We start from the raw sequence: 21,421 nt of genomic DNA, 5'->3' as shown, positions 1-21,421 counted from the left end.
ACAAGTTGTGAACAGAACTGTCTGGTAGTGGGTCAGAGTTGATTCAATGTTCCCAGAGCTAGAATGGGCCTTGACACACACTGAAGGCTGGTATTAATAAAGAGGCAGCCACATGCCAGTGCTGTTCTGCTTAGGACCCCTAAATGCACTAGTAGCTGTTGGGGTTCTAATGCTTCTAGATCATTTTGGCTATACCTCTCTTCATGAACACTCAGTGCACAGCAGAGACCCTCTTTTTCCTTCTCCATATTCTTGACTTATGCATGCCAGAAGTGCATTCCCTGCTTTGCCAAAGACCCCTGCACTGTGATGAAGGGTAGCAGGGTGTAGAAGCTACCTGCTGGCTGGCACAATATTAGCTGTAGAGGGATAACTCTTCTTTTGGTCCTGAATTGCTGCAGGTGTACTTATACCCAGTTGTTAAGTGCCATTCAGCAGGGGTGACCTATGAGACCTCTATCTGGCCTGTCTTTCTGCCCTTGAAAGCCTCTGAGGCTGCTGAGACAAAGTAGGGTCCAGATCCTTGTGCTCTGCATATTCAAACATGATGACTTATGGACATGTTCTGTATAGCATAAGCTCAAGAACTTGAGGGAATAAAAGAAGGAAAAGCTACTGTTTTTGGAAAAACAAAGAAAACCAAACAATAGTTTAAAAACAGTTTACTGACTACATCTGCTTGAAATTCACTTTGAAATGCACTGTGAGTTTGTAGTAGCCTTCTGTAGCAAAATTCTTATTCTGGGTTAGCACATGTGAGGAACTTGAGGCTAAGTCTGACTGACAAAACTCAGTCAAGCCTCTACTGACCACATGATGGTGAACTGCTTCAGAGCCATTTGAAAAAGGGGTGATGCAGATGAGGAAGTCTGAAGTCATAGGTGAGAATTTGGGATTAAATGACCACAGAATGTTAACAGCAGCTAGTGAACCAAAATGGATATTTGAAAAGTGTAGACTGAAAAAGCGGTGGGGATGGACAGATTCCAACACTGTTAACTTACGTGAGATTAAAGTATCCCAAACATCTTGTTGCCTGCCTGCCAGATAGAGCAGAAATTAACCTTTTACAGTACACTGGATGCCTTGAAATGTAGTCTGCCACAGACAAAGAGATCTGAGACTAATGCTATTTAGTGCTTTTGTGAGACCACAGAAATGCATCAGCTGTTGAAAGGTCTTGCTCAAAGTAGCCCTAGCACTGTACTTCCTGAATGGGGTGAGAGGGTTGCAAACCAAAAGAACATGGCTAAAGCATTGTGTTTGGAATCAGTAATGTCATTTCTCAAGAAAGGAGAAAGTATTTCCAACAGGCAATTAAAGATCTAAGCAACAGACATTAAAAGTACATGGATTTAGCTATGAATTTACCCATTATTCTGTGTCCAGTATTTGAAGAAACCTCTAAGCTTATGCCATGTAATTAGAGGTGTCAGTGTATAAGCACCTGGATTTGTTTAAACATCTAGTCTCTGCTTTCAGTACTATCTCCCAGGTAAAGTATTCTCAGTGTTGTACAGTAATTGTAAGTGTTCTACTTGCTGACCCACAACGGAATGATTTGTTGCTACTTTGTCCTAACACTCATGAATGTGAAGAGAGGATGCCTGCCATGCTTGTGAGATAACAGAGATGAAAACAGTCAGGGATAAAATTACCTGGGCTGTGCTGTAATGAATATTGAAATTTACCTTATTAGCCTGGATATATTTGAACACTAATTTTTAGTAATTAGTCATAACAACTTCATGCAAGGTCAGAAAATTCTAGAAGGGTGTTACAAAGAATAATGTGGAGGCTTGACTTCAATTCCTCTTCTGAGTTCTAGGCAGGCTATAATTAGGGATAGAGTTAGGTGTGGCCAGAACCTGCTATGAGGACAGAAATGTCCAGTATACAGGACCTCTGATTACAGTACAAACAACCTGAAATTCCACAGGACAAAGTCTGAACAGACTTGTTTGTCTTAGGAAAACAGGACCACCTGATCATCATGGGCTGCTTGAAGGTTTCCAGAAACAGTGACATACTACAGCTTATGTGAACAAGCCCCCCAAAGGAATGTTTGCGCATCAGAAATTTCTGCCAAGAGCTGAAGTAATGGACAGAGATGACACACTGAGAATGAAGAACTGCATGGCTGGACTGTACCTCATAAATTTTGGCATGGCACTTAGTCTTGGCTACCCAAAACCAAATGGGTTAGTTAAAGAGCCTGTGTAGTAAAGAACCAGCTGGAGGCAAGGAAAAAAAAAAACCAAAACTAAACACATCTAATGATCTTATATTAAACTAATAGCTCTGCCTGGAGACTTAGTTTTCCACAGAAGGAAATGAGGTTTTGTTAACCACAAAGGCTCTAGTTGAAACTTGTCATCCATGCCATGCCAAAAGTTTTGTGTGAACAGAGAGATGTACACATGAACTAACTGCTGTGCCTGAATTCCAGAAGGCCAGCAAAGCCTAGTCTTCCTTAATGGCTTCTGTAAAAACATACAGATGCATCTCTGTGCCTGATGGGTACCACAGTGAAAACATTATCTAGTCCTATTAAATTTTTTTAATAAAGCCACTCCTTGTGGAAAGTTCGTACATCTGTGGTTGGCAGATAATTAATTTGGTTCTGACACCTTCCTGGAAAAGAATTTCTAAAGTATCATGCAAAGTTTGGATTTCCTGTTGATCGTGGATTTTCTAGGAAGAGGAAGTTAAAGATTCTCTGTGACAGATCATACCCATTTCCCCAAAGCAGCAGCTGAGCTTGCTCAACCCACTAATGATGTTCTGCCCTGTAGGCAAAATCTGGATCACAGAGCCCACAGGACAGCTGTGCTCTGCAATGGCAGCTGAGAGTTGCGGTTAGCATATAACTTGGTGGCACTCCCACAGCCCTGCATGGAGCTTGGGGCCACTGGTGCTTCAGTTTACTTTCCATCCCACTTCCCCATCCCTTGTGTCCTTATTGCGGCTGGTTAGCTTGGCACAAAGCACAGAGGCAGGTGCAAGTATGTGGCAATCCTGCACAGAGCCCCCTTGGAGCAGTTACAAACTGTCCTGCGCTCCCTTTGCTCGGGTGCTGTTTGCAGCTGCAGCCCAAGGCCGCAGCCTCGCAGAGCTCAGGTCTGCTGTTTCACTGACTGAAGCGCAGGCTGTGCGTGAACTGGGGCTGCCTCAGTTGCATTTCTAGAATTGCTAGAATTATGCACAACAGGCTGCAAAATTCCCCTCTGCTTGTGAAGAAAGCTGGTACTGGAATTAAAATGGGCTTGAACATTCAGACTGGTAAGTGATCGCTTCTAGGGTAAGTGCACAGAGACTGGCTGCAGACTGGTCATGGGGCAGAATATGAGACGCCAGTGCCACAACCTCATCTCGAACCATGGAAATGTGCTTGAAAAATGCCCACGACAGGATGGCGAGAAAGGTGGTGCAAAACAAGCAAGAACAGTAAGGCTGCGAGATATGAGGCAAAGTGTCTTCAGAGGGACCTTGCCCACAAAACAAAAAGAGAAACAGAAAAACATTTGCAAAAAGTATAACGCCACTGCCCAAGGAGCTGGAAAACTCCAGGGGCTGCAAGGGAGTGAGACTATTTACCAAGCCTACCTAGGTTCTTAGAAGATAAAAGAGGATGAATATGAGCAGATGTTTCTGGAGAAGATGCAACAAATCCTTGCTGAAAGGAGGGGCGGGGGGGAAGTGGGCAATTGGAGTAGGCCCTGCAAGTGGAAGAAATTGGCAGGTTTCCTGTTGGAACATCTTGACTCAGCAGCATGGCTCCAGTGAACTTTTCCAAACCAAATTTTGTGCCAAATCACCTCAGCTGCTTTCAGCACATTCATTTTACTGGCTGCATCCTCCTGTTTTTTGCCATCCGGTAACCCTGCCTGGCAGAGGTTCCTGGTTTGTCAGTCTCTCCGCTTAAGGCAATTACAGCTGCAGCTTGAGACTTCCTTTCTCCGCAGGCAGGGTAGTGGTGGTCAGCACTTCTTCCCCCTTAGTGTGGGGGCCCATAATCTCTCTTCAGTCTTGGTGTTTTTACTGGGTCCAGCTATTTACAGATCCCTGTGGTCCCTTCCTCCCTGTGTTTCCTTTCTATCATACCAGCTGGAGGTCTTCTTCCAGGCCCTGTATTTTGCCCCTTTGATTTTACTACCTCTTTCCTTCCTGAGTCTATTGTTCCTGCTTCCAGCAGGAGGCTCACACCAAAACAGTCACTGCCCCCAGCTGTGACCGCACTAGCCCTTTCTCTCAAATTCTCCACAGGGCTTCCCCACAGGTGCCACACAGTTTGTAAGGAATGCTACACCCACAATCTTTGTCTCATCCCCTCTACACGCTGTGGCCACCTGTGGAACTGAAGCTCTTCTACCTACTCCCTCTCCACCCAAGTCCCTATTTGACAGTGGTGCTTGCACTCTGATAATTGCATGTTTTCAAAACAGCTTCATGGTAAACCAATAGCTTTCTCATCTTGCCTTGTCTTTTCCTTAGCTCTGCTTTCCAGGGTCACTGTCTTCTGCTTTAGGCATGCTCCCTATGCTTGTTGTAGGGGCTGCAGGCAACTGGTCCCTATACTAGAGAGGTTCAGTTTAGAAAATTCTGGAGAGTCATCTGCAGGGAAAAGAGGTTACATGTCTGCTGGAAAACTTGGAAGCGGTGTCTGATAGGAAAACAATCTTGCCAGCTCTGACTTCAAGCAAGTTAGTGCATGTGCCGTGTACTGCCCTCAAAGGAGGGTGAGGTAGCTCAGGGCCTGCTCACTGCCCAGTCTCTCCACCTTGGTTCCATATGGTGTGATGAGCATGACTTGAAGCTACACAATTACTTGAGTGATTGCCAGCTGCCAAACAGCCTGCTCCTGGCAGGACACCTGTAATGTCTCCAGACCATTACAGAAAGGTCTAAAACTTGTCCTCAGATGCAGGAAACCCCAATGCACATCTGCCAGCTTACCCCTAATTTGGGGTATCCCCAAAGGCTCCCAAGTCCCAAGCACCTGCCAGGCCAGTCAGAGGTGATGTCACCAGACATTTGAAAATAAACATTTGATTATAATACTGGAAATGGAGTTTCAAAAGAAAAGCCTGAAGACATATATGCACACACTTGCTTAACAACTAGGTTACGGGGAGCAGCATGCCCCTTCCATCACACACCAGACACTTGCCAGAGTGGGTGCAAGGGGCAGCATGTGCAGCAGGACCAGCCATTCGGCTGCAACACAACCCCAAATTGGATCAAGCCAGCCATAAGTGTGCTCCTCAGTATCTCGAGTTACCCATCCGTTGTGTTCCTTAATTTGTCTGTTCCTTCTACCTTTGCTGGCTTTTCTCCAAACCACAACATTTGTAGGACTGCAGTAAAATTGTGTAAGCTGTAAACCTGAACAAAATATTCACTCTACACATAGTGTATTAGTTCCTTATCTTAGATCTTGCCGGAAGCATTGCATGGAGTCAGCGTGTGATGCGACTGCCTGCCTCAGTGCTATACTTTTTCCTAGGGAAGCAGCTACTAATTACACTCAATCCAGCACATTGGCAGGCTGGTCACCCATGACCCTCAGCCAGCTGCTTCCCTTGCATCAACCCTAGTGAATACATAGACTTACGGGAATGCAGGGCAGCTTGCTGATCTGACAGAAACCTAACCCAGCCAAAATAAAAGTTTTCTATACGATCCCTGAAACCACAGGCAATTGAGAGCATCTTCTTACACACTCTGGGAAGGGGCATACCTGCTGAGAACCTATCCCTTGCTCTAGTGAAAGGGAGAACGCTTTCTATCTGATTCTCCTTTCCACCTCTCCTCCATCTGTGGCTATGCTTGCTCTTTCCACTACTGGAAATAGCCAGGCTGCCCTGAAATACTGAGCAGAGCTCTCTCCCACTGTTAATGACTATGCCCAGGGGAAAACGTGTGGATTAGTTAAGTGTCTGTAAACTGCTTGGTAGGAAGAAAAAAAACCCAAAACACCAAAACCCCTTGTGTTAGGAATTGCTGTTCTCCCAAGGGCATCATTGTAGATTCCTGGTACCCCACCACACACACTGTGATCCATGGGAAACTATCTCCCAGTTATTTTTGGAGTAGTTTACTGAATTTGGTGCCTCCCTTCCCTAATCTTCTCATTCAGCAAAAGCATCAGTCCAACAGGTCCGAGTAGGAGAGCAGAATTCAGCTACCTCGTCCCCCTCCTGTACAGTCCTTTGTCCTTTCGCGCATGTTCTTTGCTGAGTAGTAGGAAAAGAGCCCCTGCTCGCCTCTGTCACCTTGCTTCTGGACAGACTCCCAGAGAAGCACTTTCTCTTCCCTTTGGCTCAGACCCACAAGTGCAGGCCAGGTTTTATCCTCATCACAGCACTTCACTCTCAAGCCTCTCCAGCTCTCTTTCACAGTAACCTCATGCCCTCAGACAACAAGACTTTAGTTCTGAAAGTGTCCCCAGTGGTATGGCAGACTCCAGGAACAACCCTGGTCACCATCCTTTACTTTCTTTTGCTCTCTTGGGTGATGCTGGGGACTATCTTTTACTGACAGAGGTGGGTAACAGCAAGGCAATCTATGATTAGAAGGCTACATCAGGCTCAGGGTCTGGTGTCAGAGCAGTCAGGAGGAAAGAGGCAGATGTCAGATGTGATGTAGATGGACAGGGAAGCTGAGGGCCAAAGAGCAGGCTGCCAGATTGGAACTCAGAAATTCAGCACCAAAGCACATGAGACGTAAACGAAACAGATGCAGGAAATAGCAAGAACTGTGCAGTGACAGCACGCGCTCGCAGGGAACAGTCAGCAGCAGGAGGTCTTTCCTGTACTGACAAAGGCAACAAAAAGAAGCTGACTATTTCTCAAACCAGCAGCATGCTTTTCCTGCTGCTTTTATGTAAAACTGATAGACAGGATCAGCAGCCTTGCCAGGACTTGGAGCAACCAGCATGGGCTGGAAGACCTGCAAGGGACCCAGCTGAGGTAGACAAGCTTGAGCAACCCTGCTGTAGCAAGCCTTCCTAAGACACAGCACACAACTAAAACTGCATACCCTCCATGGAGGAGGGGAGCCTGCGCTGTATCTCCCCATATCTCCTGGCACAGACAGGCAGAGACAAAGCATGACACTGACCTGTTGGCCTCTGAGGCTGCCTTGGCTCCTCCTGGGCACATGCTGTTTCTCTCTCACAAGCCCCGTCTGGGCTAACACCTGCATGACATCTCTATCACACAACCAAACACAGACCTATTGAGAACAAAGCCAGCAGAAGAGAACTGTACCACACAACAGATGGTGACAAGGCAGGAGCAAAGACCACAGATTGAGACTGCTCAAACCCATGTGACCACCACCATTCCCAGTGCACACTCATCACCTGAACTTGTTCCTCTACACAACAAGATACAGCTTACCGATACAGCTTACCCATACCCTACCCCCCTCCCCCTGTCCTTCTGTCTAGCTTCAGCTGTGAGGGTCCTGAGTATATTAACAGGCCTTAATTGTCCTGAACAGCCTCACCTGGGGCCTCTACCCACACACCCTACCCATGGGTCTGGAGGTGGGGTGTTTTCATTTAAGCTCAGCCCAGAGCTACAAGTCCCTATCTGAGCTAAGTTGGAGGAGTAGTAGTCTCTGGCTGTGCCTTCCTCACCTGTAGGTTGGCTTACCAGCCTGACTTCAGACTTGCCTAGCCTTGTCACCACACACATGCCTGGGCAATTACTAACCTGTGGATTGAGTTCCCAGCTTGATTGCAGACTACCTCATCACCATGAACTTGCCTGGCTATCTCAATTCTTGGTCAAACCAGACCACTACCCTGTGTTCTGCCTGGCTTTCTTTGCTCAGGTACTCTGGGGATGGACTGTGGGTAATGAGGGCCCAGGCCTACCGGCCTTGGGAACACCCCCCTCACAGCTCTTCTTCTCTTAGGGTGCAGCCAGCCCTGCTGCACCCTGATATTGGCTCTCCTGGTATGACTGCCAGGACAGCTGCACCGTGAATGGGATCAGGGAACTCAACTGCTTTAAAAATAGCTGTGAGGAAAAAGTTATTGGTTACTTTTACCTGGATTGATTCCCCCATACTGTTTGTGTAATGCCAGAAAGGGGCATACAGGCACAATTAAGGTAGCAGCGTAAGAGCAACAGACACCAGGGGCTACTTAAGACAAGACTGCTGCCAAGAATGAGCCCTGGCAGGCTGGATCAGGCTTCACTACCCAATTCAGAAACTCATCTCGGAGAAGCTCAAATCAGATGTGTCAGCCAGAAGCCTCTCATCTTACTGTAAGGCATGTGCCTCCTACATCAGGTCTCACTCTGATTGCGTAGTTAGAGCTTTGCTGATTCCCAGAATGCAAGACTTCATAGCCCTGCTAAACACACAGGGTTTTTTCTGCAGGTTTTTTTTTCCCCCTGCCAACTCAGTTGTTCCTGATTGTATCTGTATGTCCCAAGACTTTATGGATCTTGCCAAGATCCTTACATTCCCATTGCAATGAATTCTACAGTCTACCTTACATTATCTGTGGAAATGACTGAAAGAAAAGCCTTTAAATTTAAACTGAAAGTTGTCTCATCCAGATATTAGTCCATTTAACTGTTTCTTTTAGTGACATGCTGATGCTACAGAGCAATCCTCCTTTTGGAGATAAGGAAATCCCTACCTATTCCATCTCAGTAATACCATACTACTGATTAGCTTTTGTTGTTGCTGCCCTTCTGAACCCCTCATTGCTCTGCACTTTTTTTTCTTTTGCTAAAGCATGAAATGGGCTATACGCCATTGACTTTTAGTTCAAAGCACAAACATCTCTCTTCCTATTTTTCTTGCATTATAACTGAATGACTTTCTAGTTCATTCCCTCCTGCTTCCAGGCAGGGAATATAACACTTTAAGGCCCTGACACCATCTTTGGTCTGAAGTAACAACTTCCCTACCTTAATTATTGCCTCATGCTGCATTGATTACTGCACAGGATTAAGCAGCGCTGCTTGAGAAGTCTCCAGCTGACTAAATAATTTCCAAGTCTGTTGACTTGTGCTAGTGCACCAGTCCCGGTGGCTTGAGGTCCAGCTGCTCAGCAGGTGACACCTGTAAGCGCTCACCTGAGCTTTTTCTCAGGTAGCAGCCGACCCAAGGCAGGCATTGCCCCCCTGCTACTCTAGAAAGTCTCTCTGCCTGGGCACAGCCAGTAACGCTCCCTGGGAGCACACCTGCCTTCGCCGTGAAGGGGGACGCCATGAGCAGCCAGAGCTGAGGGGGGTCTCAGCAGTAGAAACGTCCTCGTTCACGTTTAGAGTCAGAAAGCGGCTTGCAGATGATGATGCCGCGAAAAGCCGAGAAGCGGCGAGGCCGGCAGGCCGGAGCGATGGCGGGGATAAGCGTAGGGCGCTGAGGAGGGGCCCTGATCCGCAACGCCCACCTCTGGGCGCTGGGGCCGCCCCTGAACCGGGGGAAGGTGGGGACTCCCGGCGAGCAGCCCCGCCGGGTGCGGCAACTAGAGCGGCTAATGGCGGAGCGGCGCCGCGGCCGCTCTGTTATGGCGCCGGGACAGGCAGCGGCTGGCCGCAGTAGGGCCCTGGCCTCGCGCTCGTGTGGGCTCAGGCGGCACCCGTACTGCGGCCCAGCCCCTGCGCCGATTGGGTCCGGCCGGCACCCGTCGCCGCAGTGGTGTCTGGGAAGGAGAGATCATGGCGGCGGAGCCGAGCAGGTCGGAGATCCAGACTCTCTTCAAGCGGCTCCGGGCAGCGCCGGCGAACAAGGTAGCGGGGCGGCGCCGGGCGGCCTTCCGCCCTTCCGAGACCGGCTGCTTCCCTTCGGCCGCTGCCTGGGCTCGGGCCAGGCCCCGCTCGGTTCCGGGCCGCGCTGCGGCGGCGGGACGGCTGGGTAGGGGCCTCGTGGGGCGCGGGGAGAGCCCGAGGAGAGTGGCCGGGCGGCGGGGGACAGGGCCACCCTGCGGCGCGGGGTGGAGGAGCGGCAGAGCCGCCGGAGGCATCGCCTTAGTCCCTCTGCTTTCGGTTTAGTCGTGCTTCGACTGCGGCGCCAAGAACCCGAGTTGGGCCAGCATCACCTACGGGGTCTTCCTGTGCATCGACTGCTCCGGCGTCCACAGGTCCCTGGGCGTGCACCTCAGCTTCATCAGGTGCGTGGGGCCCGGGAGCGTGCGCGGCGGGGAGCTCTGGCCCGTGGGTGACCGTCGGGTGGGCCTGGAGCGGCTGTGCCTCGGTGCGGGAACACGCAGGGACTCGGTTAGAAAGAAGCGTTATCACAGAGTGATAGGCTGGGCTTTTATGTGGCTCGCTCGCTGGAGGTTGTAGGTCACTCAGCCCTTCCAAGACGGAGTTTCCGAAGCACCTCAGTGGAACATCAACATGTTATTTTTGCAAACCTTGCAGAAACACTGTCTAGGCTCCCAGTTGTAGAAGCTGAAAGGAGAGCGTGGTGCATGAGTCTTGCCAGGAATATGGAATTATTTCTTGAGCAAGGCAAAAAGAAGAATATTATTTAATCTTTTCTGTAACAGCCTAGTGGGGAAGATGGTGTTGGATTTTCAGCCTATTTGTTCTTATTTTCAGTACTTGTAAAAGTTAGCATTATAAGTAACAAAACTGTGACCTTTACTTATTCAGAGACAAGCTGAGTAACTGGTATGAGACGTGTTCTATCACGTAGCTTTACTTTATTGTTTTCTCGGTTTGTTATGTGTTCTGGCCTAATCTGTGGGATGGGCTGAACGTGAGTCTGTCATGTTGTGGTGAGATCACATGTAGAATGAAAGTTGTTGTCTGTGCTTTCCTAGCTCAAGCTCCGCCCTCTTAAGCAATACAAGTGAGAGGTCTTCTAAGTTAGGACACTGTTATCTGGTGTGAGGCTTAAACTTGGGTTTTGGGTTTTTTTTCCTCGCTCTGGAAATTCAAATTAACTTCTTAAAGCAAAGAAGTTACCAAGATGTTCTTTCTCTTTTTGCCCCCTGTATTTTGGGATAGTAGTGGGATATCTGGCTGTTCTAGCTCAGAGCTTGCTCTTGCATTTGGCATGCCTGTACGTTATTAATGTGTTAATTTGTTCGCACACAGGTCCACAGAGTTGGATTCTAACTGGAACTGGTTCCAGCTGAGGTGTATGCAAGTGGGCAGCAATGCCAATGCGGTGAGGAGCCTCTGTAGGCATTTCGCTTGCTTTCCCTCTGGCTAATCCACATCTTCAGTTTCTTGTGCCTTTCCTTTGTGTGGCTTTCTGGGTAGCAACCTCTCCGTGGTTTTTGGAAATGTGTAATGAGGGGAGGTGTTTGTCAGGTGTGCTTCGAAGTCAGACTGTGACCTTTGAAGTGCGTTGCTTTCTGATTTGCAGATTTCTCATTTACTTGCATCTCATTTAAATGAGAGGCATAGTCCTCTTAAAGGAAAGGAGCTAGTAATGCTGATCAGTTTGAAAGCTCATGCTCAGCATCATGACTCAGAAGCATCCTCCTGTGGAGGACAGGGATGGTTTTCTTAGTCCTCTGAGGCCTGGAGAAAGCTGATGAAGGAATGGTTGGTTCGTGCTATGTGCTCAGTATTATATCCCCTGCCTCTGGGAAGCTTTCTGTTGAGTTTGAGTTAATGTCTAATGCTTGCTTGAGTATGATTTAGCAGTCAAGAGACTGAATGTTCTTCTCTTTTTCAGACGGCTTTCTTCCGCCAGCATGGCTGCACTACCACAGATGCCAATGCTAAGTATAATAGTCGAGCTGCCCAGATGTACAGGGAGAAGATACGGCAGCTGGCAAGTGCTGCCATGGCCAAGTATGGCACTGATGTAAGTTTGAGCAGCTCTGTACTGTTAGATGTGTAGTGCTGGATGCTGAGTCTTCTAGAGTATCTTCCTTTTTCCTTCTCCTTTCTTCAGCTGCTTATAGATGGACTGAGTGGAGCCCCTGGGCACTCCCCTGACAAGAGTGATGCTGATTTCTTCATGGAGCACACACAGGTGAGAACTGCCTAAACCAGACAGCCTTAACAGCTCTCGAATAGCCAGGAGCAGTCCCACTTAGTTTGGAAGGACTCTTAAGTTGTGCACTTGTTCAGTAGTAACATGGAAGAACTAAGATTCAGTCATCAGCCTGAGACACAGTCACAGCTCTAATCAATCCCTCATGGGGCCTATAATATCCATGTCATTTGTCTTCAAGACCATCTTTATCTTCAAGGAATACTCAGAGCTACCAGCTACTTCCTGGAAAATGCTCTGTATGCTGTGTTTTAATGCATAGTCTCTTTGTACAGTTAAAGCAAGGACTGGCTATTACTTTGAACTTCTGGTTTAGTCAGCTTTTCAGTGCATAGACCCTGGTAAAGTGTATTTGGACAACTGCTTGCACAGTGCTAGGTGGACTTTTTCAAGTGAATAGAGTAACGTGAGAATTGCCTGTATGGCAATAAAGACAGTGGAAGCCAGGATTACTTTTTTTCCCAGGGAAACTCATTCAGACTCTTTCTCCCAGATCTAAGTTCATCTCCTTAACCTGGGAAGTCCTGACAGTAGCCAACTCTGATACTACTGTTGAGTGATGCTATCCCTCCTCCTGGCCTTCCATTCAGCTTGAGTTCCATTTTTTCCTTTAATTTTTGTCCCTGCTAAGGGTATATGGACTTGTCCATATGTTACCTTCAAAGAAAGCATAGTCTGGCATTTGGAACGTTTCCTTTGGCCTAAAACTGAATACAGGTCACTAAACCTGAAGAAAGTTAAGGATTGTTCGGTTCATTCATCTTCTGCAAATCACTGGAATGAGGATCTCCTTGCAGTCTTCCAGTACCTGGGATGTAGCAGATGCCAGCCAGAATCCTGCAGAGTCTTCCCTGGAGATGGAAAAAGCAGCAAAGTCATCAGAAGGCAGTGAAGTGTCGAGTGAGTTCCCTGCTGAATAATTTTCCCAGGAACCTGACTTCACTTCCAGGAGAATATACTTCTGTACCACAGTTGGAAGGGCTGAGCTTTTCGTTTGGTTTGGGCTTGAAGGAGTGGAAGCTCTGTGCACTCTATGATGTTTAGTTAAAATTAGTGGAGTCTTTTGAAAACACTGCTCTATTTGGGATCAGTTCTCTGCTTTTCCCAAAACTCTCACAAAACTGTTTTGAGACTTAGCTGCCCTGTTTCCCTGCTTCCAGACATAATTATTTGTTATTGTTTGTTTAAACACTCTTCTGTATCCCTTGAATTTGGTGGGTCTGGAAATGACATATGACTATAGATGAAAAAATTGTTTCTAGTGTGAATGACAGGGAAACCAAGAATCTGGGGACATAGCTGTAATCTGAAACAGCTTTGTGTATTCCCCTGCAGAGTGTTTGCTTTCTTTTTAATGTGTTAAGAACATTGCAGAGGGAATAACTTGCTCTGTGGAGACTTAAAGTCATTGTGCTTGGGAAATTGCATGTTTCAAACTGTAACTTAGCTTGTTTGGGATGAGGGCAGAGGAGGTAAAGGAGACGTGCTGAAACTGTGAGCATACTGAAAAGAGAGGGGTTGAGAATCTCACTGCCGAATGTTCTCTCCTGTTTTTGTGCCCACAGATTCCAGCCAAGGCCCATCTATTGACTTGCTAAGCACATCGCCTAAAGCTCCTCTAGGTAAGTAATACTCTTTGCCATCTCTCAGATCAGTCTTGTTCTTATACTTCCTGTTCAGTATTAAGCTCAGCGGAGCTGGAACTGATGAGCCAATTTCCAAAACATCTAAAGGAGCTTATCTTCCTCTGGAGCTAGTACTGAGGATGTCCCTGAACCCCAAAACGAAGCCACAGTTTACGGGAGGTTTCCTCTTCCTTTGGATAATCAAGTTCAAAGCTGTTGCCTTCCCAAAAGCTTGTTTTCATTTTTTGAGCTTTGGACAAAACTTGGCATTGACATATCTAGAAGTTGTCTGATCAAGGCCTCGTGGATGTGTTGGTTGTTTTTTGTTTTGTGGTTGGGTTTTTTTGTTGTTGTTTTCTTCCCCAGAAGCTTCGGAGGTAAATGAATTTTTAGGTTCCAGAGTAATAGGGATTTGTATCCGATTGTCCCCTGTCATTACTGTCCTGGCTGTACACAGAGCATCTAGCTGGAGCTTCTTTCCTTATTGAGAGTGTGCTCCTAGCCCACAGTGGTTTCATCCTGGGTGGAAAGCCTGTGTCATCAAGTGTCTATTCATTCCCCATGTTTTTTATCTCTTTCTCAGACATGTCCATGTATCTGTCAACACAAGGGCCTGCTCCTGCCAGAGGTAACTGGCTAACAGCTGGCCTGCGCTGGCTGCTTGTGACAACTCTGCCTGCCCCTTCTGTGATTCTGTCTTCAACTCTAGCTTCCTGTGCTTGGAGGGAGAGAATGAACCAAAGCTTATATGTGTTGTATTGGGATCAAAATGAGCTATTCCATATCTTGAAACGGATCTTATTGTCATTTCTATTAAATACTTCCTGACAGTAATAAAAAAAATCCACCCCAAACAACCCCAAATCAAATGTTAGGATCATTTGCAAGCTGAAAACAGTCTTGGATAGTGTGAAGGTTTTGAACCCCCCTATTTCGAAAAGTTACGGTAAGACTAGAAAAGATAGAGGAAAGGCTGTCAAGAATGATCTAAAGTATGGGTTGACAAAAGTCATATGGGTATAGAAAGTGAGGATACACTTCTCTGGAAGAAAAGCCAACAAGGGTGGTAAAAGTTTTTGGAGCTATGTGTTGGAAGCTGGAAAAATGTCCTGGGCAGTCCCTCTCCGTTTGCTTTGTTCTTACACTTTTCCCCAGGCATCTGCTGCTTGGCTGGACCTTGGCTGGTTTTACAAGTGTGGCATGCTTCATGCCCTCAGAGTGACAGGTTCCTGGTGCAAGGTGTTGGGGAACCTGTTGCTTTTACAGCTCGCTGCACTTTAGGTCCATTTTGTCTTTGGTCTGCTCATGTTAACATGACTTTAGGGTTCTTGCTTCTTTGTCCCTAAGGCATTGGTAAGGCACTGACTTTCATATGGCTCTGAAGCTGCGTTATCTTGGATTTATGTATGGAATAAATCTAGTCTGTCTTTAGCTACCCTGATCCCTACTGGCTAGGGTCACCAACTGCATGACACTTGGAGGAGCTATTCAAAGGTCTTAATTCACTTACAAGTTTCTCCAGAGGTGTACGTGCTGCTTTAGGCCATGAGCCTGCAATTGTGGAGCTTCTAAGTGCATCTTTCTTGGCTGGGTGAAGTCACCCAGGCTTCTGATGTGAAGCTGCATGGTGTGCACTGGACGCTACAGCAGCTGGACTGTGGTGGATGTTCGTGTGGGTTGCTGACTAATTTTGGCTTCTTATAATTAACTTCTGTTTATTTGCTGCTTCCCTCCTCTTGCAGAACTTAAATCCTCCCTCATTGGAAAGAAGAAGCCGGGAGCTGCCAAGAAAGGGGTATGTCTGAGCTCTTCTTTTACGGAGAGGCGGTAGACCATGTCTCATATTATTGTAGTCCTTTCCCTGGCCCTTGCTTTCTGTCCTTAACAAAGCTGCGTATGGAGAGATGCATTTGGGGAAGAAAGAACTTTGACCATATCACTACTTATTTTGAAAGACAGTTTGTATATTAATGGACAAAAACAATTGGGCTTTGCATGATTACTCATTATGGTCTGAAGTGCTCTTAGCACTGGCCTCTGGAAGAACACTTGGATGTTCTTCCATACTCTTGTTGAAAGCCCTATTGAGTCTGTAGGTTGTGACTATACAGGGCGACCAAGGGCCTGATCAGTGCAGCAAGGAGTAGATTCTCGTATTCTTCTATAACAAACACTCTAGGATGAAGAAATTGCTATTTTTTTTTGGTTTTGTTTTTCAAGTTGGGTGCAAAAAAAGGTCTTGGAGCCCAGAAAGTGAGCAGCCAGAGCTTCAGTGAGATTGAGCGGCAAGCCCAGGTGGCAGAGCAGCTGAGGGAGCAGCAGGCAGTAGAGTCCAGGAAACAAGCTGAGGAGTCCATGTAAGTGCTCTGTTTGGGTTGAATATTTTGCATACATAAGGCAGAAGTAATACAAGGTTAATGCTGTTCACCCTAGGACCACCTAATGTGAGTACAGACCATGCTGCACAATAGGATGTGCAGCCAATATGGCCCTTATAGCAGGGCACAAGTTATGCTACCATATTTTATTCAAGTTAACACCCCTGGAAGAGATTAAGGAGCAGATATGGAAGTATCTTGTGTTTATGTTGACCTTTGGATAGGACTGAAAAAGGCAAAGGCTGAACTGGATGGGGCATTCTGTCGGGGGGTGGGGGACAATGCATACAGTAAGGAAATCATGGTTAGCCAAAAAAGAGTTGAATCCTAGCAGAGGTGAGATGGCAAGACAAGCAGTAGCTTCTACACAAGGATTTTTGGCAGAGCTGTTGTGGAAATGGGTGTGTTGGTGGGTTGTCAGGGTTACTCTCCCCCTCGCCTCTCTGTGACATGGGTTGGGAGGAGGGTAATGAGCTGGTACCCACCATAGCTCTTTCCTTTAGAGTAACCTCAATGCGACTAGCTTATCAGGAACTGCAGCTCGATCGGAAGAAGGAAGAGAAGAAACTTCAGAACCTTGAAGGGAAGAAACGTGAACAAGCTGAGAGGCTGGGCATGGGCTTGGTGTCCCGAAGGTACTTGGCTGTGGAAGGCATAGGACAGACAGGTGCCTTGGAAGCACCCTGTTCTGGAAAAGTTTCTTCAAGGCAGTAGCTTGCCTTATCTCTTGTAACAGATAAGGAGCTGATTTGAAGTGCTCATATGCTGGACTATGTCTAAAAATGCTTCAGGCCCCAGAAGGAATGGGCACACTCTCTTCAGATGTTCTAATTCTCATTTGAGCTTTTCCAAAGATGCATGTGGCCTGTCAGTGTCTAGCCCTAGAGCCCTGCTGCTTGACAGATGTTCCCCTGTGGAATACTTCCCTTAAGAAGGTAGCTCAAGACTTCTGAGAGTCAGGATAAGCTAGACAAGTGGTGAAGGGAGCTGGCATCCCACCAACTCTCCCTCAAGGCTTGTGGCGCCTGCCCTGCCTGTGAAGGCCAGATTGTTTTGAGGCAGACTGGTTGTAGGGGCTGGATGCTGTCAGACCCATGAGCCCTGACTGCCTGTTTGTTGTGCTAGTTCTGTGTCACACTCGGTGATGTCTGAGATGCAAGTAATTGAGCAGGAGACGCCGCTAGCTGCAAAATCTTCCCGTTCCCAATTGGATTTGTTTGAAGATGCTGGAGGCTTCACATCTGGACCCCCCAAGTAAGGCTCAGCTTCAGTGTAGTCTTTGGCTTATTCCTGAATTTAATGTCTGGCCTAAATTACCTATTTTTGGTACCTAGGTACAAATATAATCCCTTCTCATTTGAAGATGCATTTGGCTCACGATGGGAAACGGACTCTTCGTGGGGTATGGATAAAGAGGAGGAACCTGAGGTGACCATTTCCAGTATTCGTCCAATTTCAGAGAGGTAAAGTACCTGCCACTGCTACTGTACCTTTCTTGTGTGTGGGACAAAGGGATAGGTCTAGAAGCTGTGGGGAGAGATGCTGCTGTGTTATGACAGGAGCCTTGTGCTGCAAAATATAACTTGCATGGACAAGAAAAAGGGCCTTCAGTGAAAGAGGCTTAGGCACTTCTTTGCCTATCATGTCCCTGAGTTTGATACAGCCTTTATGGTCATCAAGTGCTGGCTGTTCTGAGGTGGGGAGGGCAGAACTCTATGGTAGCTAGCACTTGAGGATTTGTTGCTTTCCTTTGATCAGATGGGGTCTGAGAGAGAAGTCTCTTTCGTTACTGTGTTGGGTGAGCTTAAGCTGAGATGTCTCCTCTCTTGTTTCCTCAGACCCACCAGTAGGCGGGAGACAGAGAACAGGACATCAGTTGTGGAATCCAATGAAGCTCGGCAGAAGTTTGCAGGGGCTAAAGCCATCTCTTCAGATATGTTCTTCGGGCGGGAGGCAGATGCTGAGGTAGATGCATTCTGCAGTGCTTAAGCTGGTACAGCTCTGGCTTCATCTCCTCCTTAGGACCTTGCTTAGGTCCTACTTTGTTCCCTTCCTTTATAACCTTTTTGTTTTGTCTTCTGCTGCAGTATGAAGCCAGATCCCGACTGCAGCAGCTCTCAGGCAGCAGTGCCATCAGCTCTGCAGACCTGTTTGGAGAGGCTGAGAATGCGCACTCAGGTTTGTTAGCACTCATCGGGTTGAAGAAGGGGGCCGCTTTGGAGGACCTAGACTGGAGGGTGTCAGGGTGCTCTCTGGAGCTGGGGGACTCTGGGCTAACTCCTGCTGGTTCTTGTAGGTGGTGTATCAATCGGGAATGTCCTGCCTGCAGCTGACATTGCACAGTTCAAGCAAGGAGTGAAATCAGTTGCTGGCAAGATGGCTGTCCTAGCCAATGGGGTGATGAACTCCCTCCAGGTGAGGTTATACTATGGCACCTTTGGACAGGCTATCGTCGTGCTCAGGGACTTTTACCACAGCCTGGCTTCTGCTGGAATTAGCATTGTCTTAAATTATGTGGAAAGTCCCAGGTAGAGACCTGTCTTGTGTAGCTGATGACTACACTACAATAGCTGAGCAATTCTAGGTGGCCAGTGAACTCTACTTGGCCAACCCTACTCTCCTGGTGGACAGGACACCTTGTTGTGTCAGATATGCATTTTCCCACAAATTCCAGGCAGAATTTAAAGTTAAGGCCACTTTACTTTCTGCCTTTGCATGGTGTCTAGGTAACCTTGTGCTGCATTCCAATCTAAAACAGCCCAAGACCTTGATACCTGTCTCTGGAGTTTGCATGAAGTGTTGTAGCGTGGTGTCTTGGTGTGTTTCCTTCCCAGGATCGTTATGGCTCATATTGATGACCCAAGGACTGCAAGTCAGCAAGAGACACTGATGCCACCTATTGCCTGGAGTAAACTCTGCAGGGTTGTCTTAGTTTGTCTGGGGTGGGTGGGGAGGGGAGAAGGTAAGCAGAGGGTGTCAGGACATGGCTGTGCCCAGGATGCTTTCCAAATATCTCTGGATTCCACTCTATTAAAATTCAATGTGCCCTCATATCCACTGCTATCTACTAGCCAGTGGAGACAGGCCTTCTCACAGGGTTAACCTCACTGCTCTAAAAGATACGATACGAACTCCTGGTCTGCCCTCATCAGTGCTCCTGTCCTTTTTGGCCCACATCTTACCTCACCAAGTGACAGAGGAAAGGGGAATGCTATTTTTCTGAACATCGTGTTACCTGGTTCCCACGGCTGTGACTGTTTCTTTTTGTTCTGCTCAGTGCTCCCAATCCATGGTGCTGTGGAGGCCTCTGTATTTGCAGGGTTTGACTTTTACCATGGGATAATCCTTTTTACTGTCTTGTAAACAGCATATATTGATGCAGGAGAAAAAAAAATATCAAACAAAGCAAAGATTATTTTTTTAGCTTCTAATTACATCATCAGCAAAAAAGGCCCAGGTAAAGAAGTACTATAAAGATATTTACTGGATCCATGGTTATTTTGTTGCCCAGATTTGGGCAGAGGTCAAAGTCTTGAATCTCTTGCTTCACCAATGAGGTCAACTTCTGAAGTGCAGCAGTGAGACAGGACTGTCATTTTAGTCCTCTTCAACTTGTCCCTCTGCTCCTGGTTTTAACAGAACATGTTTTTCTCTTCCTTGGACTATGGTGTTGAGGATGGGGTAGAAAGAAAAAGCAGGGGCGAAAGGGCTAGTTACCCACTATTAGCAAAAGAGAGGTGGGGGCTGTTCTGCAGTTCCTGGCAGCATCCCCTCTCTCTCTGGGGCTGGTACCTCTCGTGTCTGGCTGGAGGGGCTGGCGGCGGGTTACTCTGCTGCTGTACACAGGTGTTTTGGTGGGGCAGGAGCGGGGTAAGCTTGGGGCCTGACGCTTGGCTGTGCCCCCAGCTCAGTTGCGCCGTGGCGGTACCCGGGCTCTGAGGGGTGGCAGCTGGGAACGCAGGGCAAGCATGCATGCGTGGTGGCAGGCCACCTCTGCGGTGGCAAGTACTGCCCAGGCGGGAGCAGGGAGTTGGTGGGTTGCGGTGGCGCTGGCCCTTTCCCCGGCCAGGGCCTGCAGGTAGTGCCGCTGCCCTGTGCTGCTCCTGTCCACCCTGTACCAATCCCACAGGGCTGTTACCCTCAGCAGCGGCCGGGGCAGCCCAGAAGACCCCAGATGCAGCAGTGGCCTTATGTACTTTATTGCCGGGCTGTCACAGTCACTCACTGATGGTGGAGAGAGAAAGTGCAGGCAAAGAGCACATGAATAAATAAAATAACTTACAATAAATAAATAACCCTTCCTGCTACTTCCACAGGTGAGGCTGTGGTACACTCTCAGCAGTAATGGGATTAGTCTTAAAATAGCTCCAGCACAGGCTGAATCCACCAGGCTTAGGGCTGCTAGAAGCTTTGCGTTACCAGCTCCTGATAGCCCACGCTGCAGCATTTTATAAACTGGAGGAGCAAGGAGGCTCCCAAAGAATCAAGAGAAACTAAAGTTCCTCAGGACATAGCTAGTTATGCAAGCTGAGGCACAGGAGCTGGGCTAGACAAAGTGTTCAGGGCTGTGGAGGCCAAACTGCTGTGTTAGTTACCATTAACACCATGAGAGCTGCTGCTTTTTGTAGTTTTAAGGGCTACACTGTGATGCTACAACAATGCCAATATTTACAAAAAATAGCCAGGACTCATTTGATTGATAACTAACTACTTGCTTCTCCTCTAGCTTCTGCCCACCCAACCCCAGGAGATGATGCTCTATATTTTTGCAAGCCACATCACCTGTGGCCCAGGAATTTAAAGACTTTTTCTCTCTCACTGTCCTCCAACCCTTCTGAAGCTCTCTTTTCCAAATACCTTAATATGCTGTGGGAGGCCTCACAAAAGGAAACTCCGTACAGGAGAAGAGCCAGACAGCACCGTGCAGTACATAGTTACTGGAGTCTAGCTTATTTGCTATATTTGCTTTGATAACTCTTAGACACATGGAGGAGGAAGCAGAGACAGGTGGCATGGCAATACCTAAACCCTTCTTTTCTATGAACTTCAGGAATTTCTCTACCTTTGATCATATGCAGGTGCAGCTTTACGGGGAATAATTATAATGGAGCATGAGTGCAGAGCTGCCACAGGCTATTTAACCACTCTATTGTCTAGGCCAAGCCTGAGCACAGCTACACAACACAACACTGGCAAGCAGCCCACAGTAGCACGCCCGCTGCTCCAGCACCTGCTGAACCATGAGGGAATGCCCCGGCACAGCCATCCCCCGGAACCAGCTATTTCCAAGTGGAGGCAGAGCTAGAGTCTGCTGGTTTGTCTTGCCTGCCAACAGAGGGTAGCATAACTCTGCAGCTGGAAATAAATTCTGTGGAGGAGCTATTCCTGCATGAATTTAGAGCTAGGAAAAAGGCAAGAGTTCTTCCTGGG

The 21,421-nt window shown here is 47.6% G+C and overlaps 1 protein-coding gene across 1 annotated transcript; it reads left to right on the top strand.

Annotated features, from left to right (window-relative positions):
* Nucleotides 1-9,689: 9,689 nt before the first annotated feature.
* ARFGAP2 (ARF GTPase activating protein 2) lies at nt 9,690-20,792 on the top strand (the record flags this gene model as incomplete). Its single annotated transcript, XM_082000171.1, has 17 exons — nt 9,690-9,761; nt 10,023-10,141; nt 11,076-11,148; nt 11,665-11,796; nt 11,887-11,967; nt 12,786-12,888; nt 13,554-13,610; nt 14,197-14,241; nt 15,356-15,408; nt 15,834-15,970; nt 16,495-16,626; nt 17,117-17,245; nt 17,326-17,454; nt 17,830-17,956; nt 18,079-18,169; nt 18,288-18,406; nt 20,718-20,792. The coding sequence occupies 17 exons, from the start codon at nt 9,690-9,692 to the stop codon at nt 20,790-20,792; spliced, it is 1,674 nt and encodes a 557-aa protein (XP_081856297.1).
* Between the last annotated feature and the right edge of the window lie 629 nt (nt 20,793-21,421).

The sequence above is a fragment of the Phaethon aethereus genome (assembly GCF_964289735.1).
Source record: "Phaethon aethereus genome assembly, chromosome: 5".
Lineage (NCBI taxonomy): Eukaryota > Metazoa > Chordata > Aves > Phaethontiformes > Phaethontidae > Phaethon > Phaethon aethereus.
The sequence above is the reverse complement of the archived record's forward strand: the minus strand, read 5'-3'. Positions and strand labels throughout refer to the sequence as shown.